At 48.6% G+C, this 11,337-nt stretch overlaps 2 protein-coding genes across 2 annotated transcripts in view; both read right to left on the bottom strand.

The window, feature by feature from the left end:
- Nucleotides 1-11,337, bottom strand: part of reep6 (receptor accessory protein 6) — a 151,659-nt gene that overhangs the window by 3,340 nt on the left and 136,982 nt on the right. The gene's annotated exons all lie outside the window — the stretch shown is intronic.
- zbtb37 (zinc finger and BTB domain containing 37) lies at nt 476-8,668 on the bottom strand. The gene is made up of 4 exons (XM_076726834.1): nt 8,318-8,668; nt 5,448-6,386; nt 5,275-5,374; nt 476-4,988 (listed from the first exon to the last, which is right to left on the bottom strand). The coding sequence occupies exons 2-4, from the start codon at nt 6,365-6,367 to the stop codon at nt 4,470-4,472; spliced, it is 1,539 nt and encodes a 512-aa protein (XP_076582949.1). The 5' UTR covers nt 6,368-6,386; nt 8,318-8,668; the 3' UTR covers nt 476-4,469.

The following is an 11,337-nucleotide window of genomic DNA, read 5'->3' as shown; positions in this document are numbered from 1 at the left end:
TTCCTGCTTTTACAGGGTCCTTGAACTGGACCAGATCGGCTGACCTGGAAGCAGCTTTCTCTGAACTTTAACGGACTCGAAATGATTTGATGTTCATTAAAGATGAAAAGAAAGGACGGACAGCCGGTCTGGACCGGTTCAGACCGGTTCAGGAGGGTCATCTGTGACGTGAGGGGGGACATTCAGATACTGTTTGTGGCCAAAGTTAACTTGCAGTTTGTTGCATAATCTGATGAGCAGCCAGGAGTCTGTGTGGATGGATGACTCGTTCAGCCTGTTTGTTGGAGCTGGGCAACACGGCGCCGCTTCAGCTTTTAACAGCTCAGTGTGAAATAGTGTCGTCATTTCATCTCTTTCGTATTTCACTTCGTCAGTTAACGGAACAAAGTCAGGAAGTTCTGAAAATACACGTCAAAGGTAGAACTGAAAGAAGTTCAGCGGTGAGCCACGAGGCAGCTGAAGGTCTGCAGACCAAAGAGTCCAGAATCTGACCGCTGCCTCAGGTTCTGCTGCTCGTGTCTGATCACATCAAGACGTTTTGGCTGATGGTCAAATTGCACATTAACCTCTTCTGAAGGTTCATATTCACTGCAGGTGTGAGTTCACGGAACGCCTCACCTGTGTTACCATGACGGACACCGACGAGAGGCGGATCACGTTTCACCAAAGAGCTCAGACAGAAAACATCCTGTCAGTCAGGCCTACATTTAAACCAGAGCCTGAGTCTAAAGCTTACATTAAATCAACCGTTTGAAATGAGTGGCTTAAGAGGATTTTACACTCAAACTGGATTTCCACACGGCTGGACCCTCACAGTCCTGCTGAGACCATGCCCTATCTGGAGCAGGTCAGACCAGTTCAGACTGGTTTAAGACACTTTTTCATTAAGTCTAAACATGATAGATTATCAAAGCCCTTCAGACATTAACATACAACTAATCAATGAACTTGATCAGCAGCCATCATGTCAGTGGAGTGTTCCTGAAACTGATCACATGATGCCACTTCACCCCCTGAAAGTCTCTGACCTCCAGCTCTTTAACGTCACGCCTGGCTGCAGGTGACATCAGGTGCAGCGCAGGCTGGACTTGAGGTTCGGGTCCAGGATTTAGATCCACCAGCAGAAACCGAATCTGCAGTTCTGGTTTCAGTGTTTTAACAGCTGAAAATGAGTTGTTTTTGTTACTTTAGACTGAATCTTTCTACAGCAGCCCAGAAGGGACAAACACTGCAGAGAGCCTTAATGTCTGCTGGTGGCCACCGTAGGAAAGGTGAGACAACGTCTTGACATCCTGCAGCTTTAAATGTTTTCAGCGTGAAGACGCTCGGCTGCCTCGTGTCAAATACTGCAGTGCTGTTGATCTTTCAGTCAGACGTGATTTTTGTTACCTTGATGTGACATCAGGTATCAGAATGTGTGAGCCGGTGATGAAAGTAAAGGACGAGGTGAAGGTGGAGATCGACACCTGCAGCCAATCACAAACCTGATCAGACTGTCGTCTGTGGCCGTGGTGCTTGGCAAGAGGTCTTGTAGTTGTCACGGTTACTGATTCCCCCCCCCCCCCCCATATTGCCCAGCCCTGCTTTGTGTTTTTTTGTCGCCCTCTGCAGTGACTCACAGGATTTCTTACCTGCTGCTGAGTTTATTTACAGGTGAGTTGTTGTCAGCGGCATGTAGCTCGCACTGAGGTTTAGCCGTTAGCGTTCTGCTACGTAGGGAAAGGTAAACGTCTGATTCACTGAATAAAGAAAGAGTCTGTATACCTGATAGTTCCTGGTTTAGCCTGAAGAGTGAGTGCAGCGGCGGCTCGGTCCTCTCTCGGCTGGCGGGACTTGACTTCTCCGCCCAGATCCCACCGCCGCCGCCGGCTTCACTTGCATAAAAAAAACCGTCCACTGAGAATCTGATTCACAGCTCTGTAGAAAAACAGTGACAGCCCATCCGTGTGCTACCTTCCTACATCTGAAGTGAACTCCTAGCTTACCAACATTATTCATATGCAAAACACATCTTAGTAGTTTAAATATGTTTGTGTGATAATATGTGCAGCTCGTCGTTGTTCTGCGTTTAGAAAAAGTTCTGCTTTTGATCCTCTCTCTCTGATAAGTGCTCAAGTTGTTTTGGAGGGCCAACGTGGCCACGCTGTCTTTCCTTTGGTTGCCAGGTGGTCCAACCTGTTCCCACCCTCCAGTCGGTGAACTTTGACCTCTGGAGGGTTGTTTTTTAGTCCAGCTCCACAGCCTGGCTACTACATCCATCTGGTCTGACAGGGTCCGGCTCCTCGACTGGTGTCGACCCGATCACAACCGAGTGACACAATGACGCGTTAGCACCGCTGCATGTCAGTGACGGTAAAACTGCAGCAGAATGAAGTTTGTGTCCAGACTGTTCTCTGACTGCAGGGGCCACAGCCTGTTAGCTGGCAAGCTAACATTAGCCATAGAGCTCCAGTCAATATATCCGCATTAGAGCTAGGCTAGTAGTATCCATTGGCTTTCAGTGGTTTTCATGCTAAGCTAGGCTACACAGACAGAGATGAAATAAAACACTGAACCACACTAACATTAGCCAGCTAGCTGCTACACGTTCGAAGGTCTGTGGTGGGGAAGAAATTCCAACTGGACACATGAGGAAGCTAATATCAGTTAGCTTGTTAGCTGGTTCTTGTGGTTTGGTTCCTGCTGGTCTGATAACGAGTCTGCGTGTTTTCCTGGTGTTGTTCTTCAGCTCACACAGCTTTGACATGAAACAGTGTGATTGGTCAGTTTCACTTGTCATCGTGGTGACGCTGCAGAACAACACGAACACCTCAGACAGAGCCCAAAGGTTCTGTTTTCAGGTCAGAGGTCTGACCCAAACGGAACAGAACTCAGCTAGCTTGGAGGCTAATGTTAGCATGACCTGTTTCCACGGTGACAGTGACACAGACTCATTAGCCATCTTTCCCCGTTTGTTCTCCCTGAATGAAGCTGCTGCTCATTTTGGCTCGACAACACGAAGCAGACATAACGCGTCATTGACGGCGACACAAGTTACTGATCGGGTCGCAACACCGAGTCCTCGTCCGAGTCTGACAAAAAGCTTCTGTCGTCCGTCACACACATTGTCAGAGCAAAAAAAGTGTCCAAGAAAAACAAAGAAGTCATGCTTGTTATAAAAATATCTGAGAAGACTGACGGGGCTCTCTGTGAGTGGGCCAGAGCGCCCCCCGGTGGTGCTGTGCTGTGCGGTGCAGCAGCTGTATTGCGTAGTGATGAGAGGTAACTGAGCTGTGTAGCTTATCTGAGGCTGGACTCTGTCCAGGTGTCCTGCTGTGAGTCTGTTCAGTCAACAGGTGCCAGATGGTTCAACCGTACTCAAACATGAATCTGAAGAATTTCTGTTCATTTTACAGCCAAATTAAAACATCCAGTGTGACCAGAGTTCACTTCCTGTCTGAAACACGAGACCCGAGAGCCCGGAGATCCACAAACAGACCCGCACGGACTAATTCACCTGAGCAGGTTCAGTTCAGTGGAGGTCCGGTTAAATTAGCACAGACGACCAGAGATCATTTTTAGATCAAAACAAACGAGCTGGCAGCGGTTATGATTCGTTAAGCTCGTTAGTTGAGTTCAAGGAGACAAAACGAAGCCAGATTGAAAACAGCTGAGAGGACTCCACATATTCGTAAGTTACACAATGAAACGCCGACATTTGATCAAATGGTGAATTCACTACTCAACAAACTCCCCAGCAGATTTATCAATAATCAAACTAATCATTCGCTGCAGCCCTGAAGGGGACTCCTTTGCAAACCTTTGGATCAGGACTGGCAGCTCATATTTTGTACCTGAGGATGAAGAACAGGATGTGAAGATGAGCAGTGCGACACCTTCGTCCTCTAAACTAACTTTACCGTAACGTCGACGGAGAAGAAGACGAGGAACTCTGATCACACTGGACCTGAACTGTCCAACGTTTCTTATTGAACCTTTTTGTGCAATTAAATCTTTTGATGCCGCTTTGGCACTGAGAGCGCGCAGGATTACTTCATGAACCGCTGCTCCGGATTGTCTCAAGGCAAATATGAAGGATCTGACCTGTGAACTGGCACTGCGTAGTTTGGCAAAGTTTCCACCAGACAGACTGTTGTGATGCTGCATTGTGAACCTGTAATACCTGTAATATAAAAGTAGAAATCTGTAACATAAAGTAGACGGAGGCAAACGAGGACCACTGCGTCGTGTGGTGTATGAGGTTGTTGGAGTGTGTGGCGTTTCTTCATTTTAGCTTAATCTGTTCCGTTTGGTTAGTGAAGGTAGATGCGGTTTAAAGCGGAAAAATCTCAGTTCAGACTCTGAGTCTGTCGCTGCTTTCACTTTAGCAGGTTCAGCGTCCTGTTGGCTTCAGGTGCAACAGTATCAGACGGCCCTCCACGTCCGTCGCCCCCCACCCCAACCTCCACCCTACCTGTCCCTCCTCTGGGTCAGTCTGGCCCCGTGGTGGAGACCGAGGCCTGGGGACCCTCGCCGTACTGGCCTCCGCCTCCGCCGCCCCCGCCCTCAGGCTCCTCCTGGCTGGGGGAGGCCTCGTCGCTCGGGCCTCCCCTGGACGTGACGGAGGCGGTGGTGGTCTCGGGGGAGGCACTGTGGGCCTCCTGGGGGGCGCAGCCTGGGTGGTTTTTGCGGAAGTGCTGGTTGAGGATGGCCTGGAAGGGGAAGCTCTTGCCGCAGACGTGGCAGTGGAAGGGCTTGTTGCCAGTGTGCTTGCGGATGTGGTACTCCAGCTGGTCCTTGCGGGTGTACTTCTTCCCACAGATGCGGCAGACGAACGGTGTGATGCCCATGTGCAGGCGCATGTGACGGTCCAGGCTGCCTTTCTGGTTGAAGGACTTACAGCAGTAGATGCAGGTGAGCCGGGGGTTGTAGCGGAACCAACGGTCTCCTACCTGCTCCCTCAGGTAGTCCTCATAGCCACCCATATCAAACGCTGCATGCTCCTCCCCCTGACAGGTAGAACCACACATTAAAACAGAGCAGAACCAGAACAGACCACATCAAACCAGATTTTTAAACTCTGGATGAACAAACTGCTGTGGTTTAGCTCCAGACCTGGATCCAGAGCCCTGAAACCCCCCTTTAGAGGTTGCAGAGGTAAAACAACATATTTCAAAGACACTAGTTGGGTTTTCCATACATCTGTTCGTCTGACAGACCACTAACAGCTGGATTACCTGGGCTGGACACTTCCTACTGTTACAGTCCACCTGGACGTGATTTGGTTTCCCATACCTGAGAGCTTGGCTGTCGCAGCTCGTCCGCCCTGCTGGGAGACTCGCTCTTTGCTCTCTGACGCTCTGCCAGCACGACGACACTGCCGGTGGGACTGAACCTGCCACACAAACACACATTAGCACACAGGTGTGTTCACTTAATCTTTGCAGCGTGACATCGCAGTGACTCACCTGTCGGTCTCACTGAAGCTGGAGGACGGTTGGGCATTCCGGCCCCCCAGTGCTCCCACCGGCCCCGTCACCAGCGTGCTGCGTCCCGATGTGTCGATCATCACCGTGGCCCCCTCCTCCACTGCCCCCCCCTCCTCCTGGTGCTCTCCTGCTCCGATCCACTCCTCCATTCTCTCCGTCTTGATCCTCACTCGGTCCATGCCGCCACCCTCCTCGGCGCTGCCGGTCCGCTCCGGCTCACTGCTCGTCTCCACGTACCACTGGCCGGCCCGGTTGATGCGAAGGATTGGTTCTTTGCTGGCCCTGCTGGTGGCGGCCCCGGACCCCTCCAGCCCGCTGTGCTCCACTGTTGGCGGCGGGCTGAGCGGCTCCTCAGCAGGGCTGACCGCCTCACATGCCTCTGTGCCTCCCCGTGGGCCAAGGAGTCGCAGACTGCTGTGGTGGCCACCCCCTCGCACCACGGCCTCCAAGGTCCTGTTGCTCCTGGAGCCTCGTGCCTCCTCCGTAGGCTCCTCATCCATGTCAGCCAGGCTGATCTTCAGGTGGATGCCCTCCAGGATTTGGGTGCAGCGGTCGATGATGTGCTGCATCTGCAGGAAGCTGGCGGCTGTCAGGTAGCTGATGATGTCAGCGAGCTGCAGGCAGAGGCGGCCGGTGTAGCAGAAGGACAGCAGTTGCTCGAACACCGTCGGGTTGCGGATCACCGTCAGCGACACGGTGCTCATCTGGCTCAGAGACATGTGGTCCCGGAAGTACGGCGAGCTGGCGGCGAGGACCACCTTGTGTGCCCGGAAGCTCTGACCCTGCACGTTGACCACAATGTCGCAGAGACGGCCCTGAACGCGCAGCTGGTTCAGATGAGACAGAACCGAGTTACTGAAGTCCGGGATATCCAGCTGGATGCTGCCGGAGCGCTCCATGCTGCAGCCTGCAAGGACACTGCAAAACCAGATCAGAAGCAGAACTGTTAGAACCACAGTGTGTCACAGACAAAACACCTGCAGAGACCAGAGATTCACAGTCAGATTCATTTACGCCGACAAGTTGTGATCTTTAAACGTTCACTGCTCATTTTATTCTGATCGGTTGAGTTTTGTGACAAAGATCAAATCAAGAACAACTGAATCATTTTTAAACCCAAACTGTACATTTGGAAGTTTAATTCTGTAATTTCCTGCAAGTTAAAAGTTAACGTACAGAACAGCTGAAGAGCCTGGAGTGATGTCACTTCCTGGAAGCACCTGTTGGTGCAGCTCTTCCTCTCTGATCAGTGTGTGACTGAGCCTGAACGCAGCACATCAACTGTATTTTTAGACCTACAGTGTGTGTGTGTGTGTGTGGGGGGGGGGGTCTTTTCTCTCTTCTCTCAGTTTATGCTTTTCAATACAGCGAGACACACACACACACACACACACACACACACACACGACTCGACTCATTCTCCGCTCTTTGTCTCCATCTGTCTTCATTTGTCTCCAGTCCACAGCAGTTCTTTTAACTCTGTCCATCAAACTCACACTTCAGAGAAACTTCCCAAAGCGTCTTCTGTCTCTTTGTCCACTGCACGCGGCACATTTTCCCAAATCTGCATGAACTTCACTTGCTGTTTGTTGGTTTAATTGATCAGATGTTGCCCTAACCCTAAGACTCATTTTTATCCCGACACCCTTTTTTTGACAACCATCAAAAAGCTAAAACCAGATCAAGCTCGCAGGATCTGCTGAATGTGTCTGACACACCTGACACACCTGTCGCTCTCCACAGGTGCTTTAATTTGAAAGGACCAGGCGATCAGGCTGTATCTCCACATAAAGCACCATCAGGTTATAGACTGAGAGTCAAATGTCTCCTACCTGACAGACACAGCACAGTCACCTCCTCCCCTCCTCAATCCTGCAAACACCAACTCAGTTATGGAGAGAAAAGACACTGACGACATGGTGCAGCAGAGACATTTCCTGACGTCTTGTTACGGCAGATCACCAGGACACAATACTTTCCTGTTATTTAGCCATCTGGGAGGACATGGACTCTCAGGTATCAGGTCATTGGGACAGCGTCAGATGTGAGCTGAGAGTGACGCCGGAATCAACCGGACGGACGGAGATCGATGCAGAAACAGTCCATCTGAATCGGACGTGAGTTGAGTTTATAGAAACAGACATAACAGGAGAGCTTGAGGAGAGAACCAGTCCCTGGAACCAACGTGAAGCAGTGGAAATGAGTCAAGAAGCCACAACCAGACCATCGGACCACCGGACCTTCAGACCAGCAGACCCTCAGACCAGCAGACCTTCAGACCAGCAGACCTTCAGACCATCACCACTACAGTGACTCTGCAGTCACTTGTTTAGATACAAGTGTAGACATTAGACCTCTAGCATCACAGGCTGCTTTACCTTTGCAATAACAAGATACCTGAGAGTCCGTGTCCTCCCAGATGTTCTGGTCATGGCTAACTAACAGGAAGGTTTTGTGTCCTGGTGACCTGCCGTAACAACACGTCAGTAAATCCGTCCTGAGGACGACGAACGAGAGCCACTGAAAATTATTCTGTGTTCTACAAAAGTACAGAAACCAATGTCAGACCAGAAACAAGAGGACTTAAACTGGACCTTGTCTTCAGTGTCATTTCTCTCCACAACAACCTGAACACCCAACTCACCTGTGAGTCATGTGACACACTATCACCTGGTAAAGAAACCAAGGTGGAGGCTTCAGAGTTGGTAAAAGCATCACAGAATCACCTGGTCCGGTCTGACAGCAGGACCCACACCCAAATCAAGTCCAGATCAGGGCAGAGGTCCGAACAAGTGCCGGGCTGTCACGGGGGAGCAGGTATGGCTCCAGGTGTGCTGCCGGACTCTCACCTGAAGGGGGCACGGGGAGAGATCGCGTCTGGTTTCGGGGTGCGGTGCAGTCGAGGCTTCAGTCCTGCAGCTAGCTGAGCATCGTCAGCAGGGCGGGCGATGACGGCGGCTCAGCTCGGCTCGGCCCGGCTCGGCCCGGCAGGCTGCAGCTCCACCCGCCGCTCCTCCGGGCTCCGCAGCTCCAGCGGCGGTCGTGGCGGGTTCAAGGCCGGAGAACAGCAGCTGAGCTCGGCCTCCGGTCCGTCAGCAGCCGCTCTACCGCCATTCCGCTGGAAGTCAGACTCGGTTCAGGCTCGGTTCGGTGTCGGCGGACCGCCGCCGCTTCTCATCTTCCTTTTTCACGGCAGAAGGGCCGAAGCTGCAGGAAGGAAGGAGGGAAGGAAGAAAACCGCGGGGCGTGCTGGGAAATGTAGTCCACGTCCGGGAGCAGGGCTGGCTCAGCGGCCGCTTAAAAGACTTCACCTCCCGGCATGCATCTGTGAGGAGAGAGGTCATCATGGCACTTGGAGTTTGGCGAAGTAGCAAACACACGCGCGCACGTGCACGCGCGAACGCGCGCGCACACACACACACACACACACACACACACACACACACACACACGCACACACACACACACACACATGCTTTTTAGCTGCGGCTCAAATGTGTAACTTTAAAAGTATCAGGACAACAATGAAGAAGAAGTAAAAGTACTCACATCAATATACTCTGTACTTAAAGTAGCCGAAGTAAAAGTACTCCTCATGCAGAATTCTATTATTAGATTGTAGTTATTGATTCATGTGTTCATCACTTTAATGCTGCAGCTCGTTTGAACAATGAGTCCTTTAATCTGTCAGCATTAATCACTTCATCCTGTTTTAATGGTCTCAATCTGCTAAAGCTTCCAGATCTGCCTCTGAGATGTATTTCTAACACCGAGTGGAAATACTCAAGGAAGCTCAGGACTTCTTGTTCTCGATCAATCTGCTGATCAGTTTCTCCATCGATCGATCAATCGTTTGTGAAAATAGTGAGAAATGTGGTCACAATGAGCCCAAAGTGACGCCTTCACCATGTTTGTTTGGTCCAAACAGTCCAAAGATCCACATGATTCCAAACACATTCAGATCATTGAGATCATTGAGAGGAAAAGCAGCCAATCAAACATCAGATGATTCCACAGCAGAGATCAATAAACCATTAAAACAACAGATGATCATTAATCAATCGACTCATTGATTAATGGTGTTCTTCTTTCAATTGTTTATAACAAAACATCAGATTTTCTAAACTCTTCATGTGTTTGTGTGTAAAGTAACTGAAGAAGTAAAAATTAAAGTGCCTCTCGTGTTTTTAAGTGCAGTACTCGAGTAGATGTACTTAGTTACTTTCCTTCACTGCCTTTGATAACGTGTGACGACGTGTGTATTCAAGTCTGCAGGAGAAATCAGCCGTTAAGGACGTGTGAGATGTTAATGAGAAGAGGAGCGACTGCAGACTGAAGACGAGGGTCGACCAGCAGGAGAGTACACACACACGCACACACACACTCACTACCAAATCATTTGTGTGTATTGTAAATCTTAATTAGTTTAATCACTTTGTGGATTCCAAAGTTCTCTTGAGTTCGTCACATTAAAAGTTTGAGTTCAGAGATCTTCAAACCGTTTTAACCTCCGTCTCTTAAACTGTTCTTTACTTCTGGCTGAAACTTTGATTTTACATCTAAAAGCCTCTTTGATGATTGTTTGACTGGAAAAAAGCTTCTTGAACTTTATTTGTAATTTAATTTCACAACTGAAAATAATTTTGTGAAAGTTAAATTTGACAGATGAAGCCTTCCTTCACGTGTGTTTCCTGTCTTGACGTCTGTCTAAGTTAAGTCTAAGTCTGAGCCTTTAAAAGCACTTAAACTCCCTGAAAAGTTCCCTTAACTTTAGTGTGATCGGCCTTCAGTTTCACACTGATGAAGCTTCCTTTTGTTTTCGAGGAGTTCTGAGTTGAAGTAAAAAGATTTTAAGAGTTCACAGAATATTTATCCAGAGAGACTCTTCGCCTGCATCTTCCATCGGTTTGACCTTTAACCTTTTAGACCTGCAGAGTTTCTGTCACGTGATTCTCTTCTGCTCATTAAACTCTGATCTTTGTTAATTAACGAGGCGACTAACGAGCCTCAGGTGAGTCGTCAGTGACTGTTATCACCTGACCTGAATCCCAAGACGATTTGAAATCACCGTTTTAATATTTCAGTTTTTATTGGAACTAAACTTCTTCTTTTCTGTCAGTTTGTTCATGAAACTTTCTTTTGTTTTCAGATCAATGACTGATGATCCACTGATCACTTATCAATGAAGCCACTGACACTTCATTAATGACACTGATGATCATTTCACACACCTGAATCCTCAACCTTAAACCTGAAAACTCCAAAAAAAAAAAAAAAAAAACCTGTTTGACCTCTTAAAATCTTCAAAGTTCAAACTTTGTCTTCCATAAAAATCATTTCATTATTTCTCAATATTTCCACCTTTAAATGTTCTGAAACTTTCACACCTGGAAACACTGAAGAATTTTAACTTCGAATCTTTGAAGTGATTTTGTTTATTTTGAAGCTTTTTGGTTGTTTTATTCCTAAATTCGGTTTTTAAAGAGCTTTTCTTTTCTGTTCTTTGAGCTCTGAAGCTCCAGAACTTTCTTTTGTTCAATAATCAATCAGGGACCGATCAGTCATCAATGAAGCCCTCCACACTTCATGTGATCAGTACTTTCACACTGAAAGCTCAGAGGGATCACTGCTTGATTTAATCAGAGGTCATGTGATCATGTGTTCTCATCCTTTCAGCTCTTCATACCTTTCACTAACGAAAGCTGTGATTGGCTGCTAACGTGTCCATCGACCTGCAGTTCCACCCTGATCACCTGCTGATCTCATCAATAGTCAAACAGCTTCATTCATCAGCATTTAGTTTCAGTTTGTTGATGGTTTTTTCTTCATTAAAGGATCTTTAACGTGTTTTCACTTCCAGGATTAATAA

Source organism: Chaetodon auriga, chromosome 3 (genome assembly GCF_051107435.1).
Source record: "Chaetodon auriga isolate fChaAug3 chromosome 3, fChaAug3.hap1, whole genome shotgun sequence".
Taxonomy (NCBI): domain Eukaryota; kingdom Metazoa; phylum Chordata; class Actinopteri; order Chaetodontiformes; family Chaetodontidae; genus Chaetodon; species Chaetodon auriga.
The sequence above is the reverse complement of the archived record's forward strand: the minus strand, read 5'-3'. Positions and strand labels throughout refer to the sequence as shown.

Coding starts and splice junctions, on each gene's coding strand:
- zbtb37 (XM_076726834.1), bottom strand. CDS start 6,367: ATGGAGCGCTCCGGCAGCATCCAGCTGGATATCCCGGACTTCAGTAAC. Junction 5,375..5,447: donor AGCTTCAGTGAGACCGACAG/GTGAGTCACTGC, acceptor TTTGTGTGGCAG/GTTCAGTCCCACCGGCAGTG. Junction 4,989..5,274: donor TGCGACAGCCAAGCTCTCAG/GTATGGGAAACC, acceptor TCTACCTGTCAG/GGGGAGGAGCATGCAGCGTT.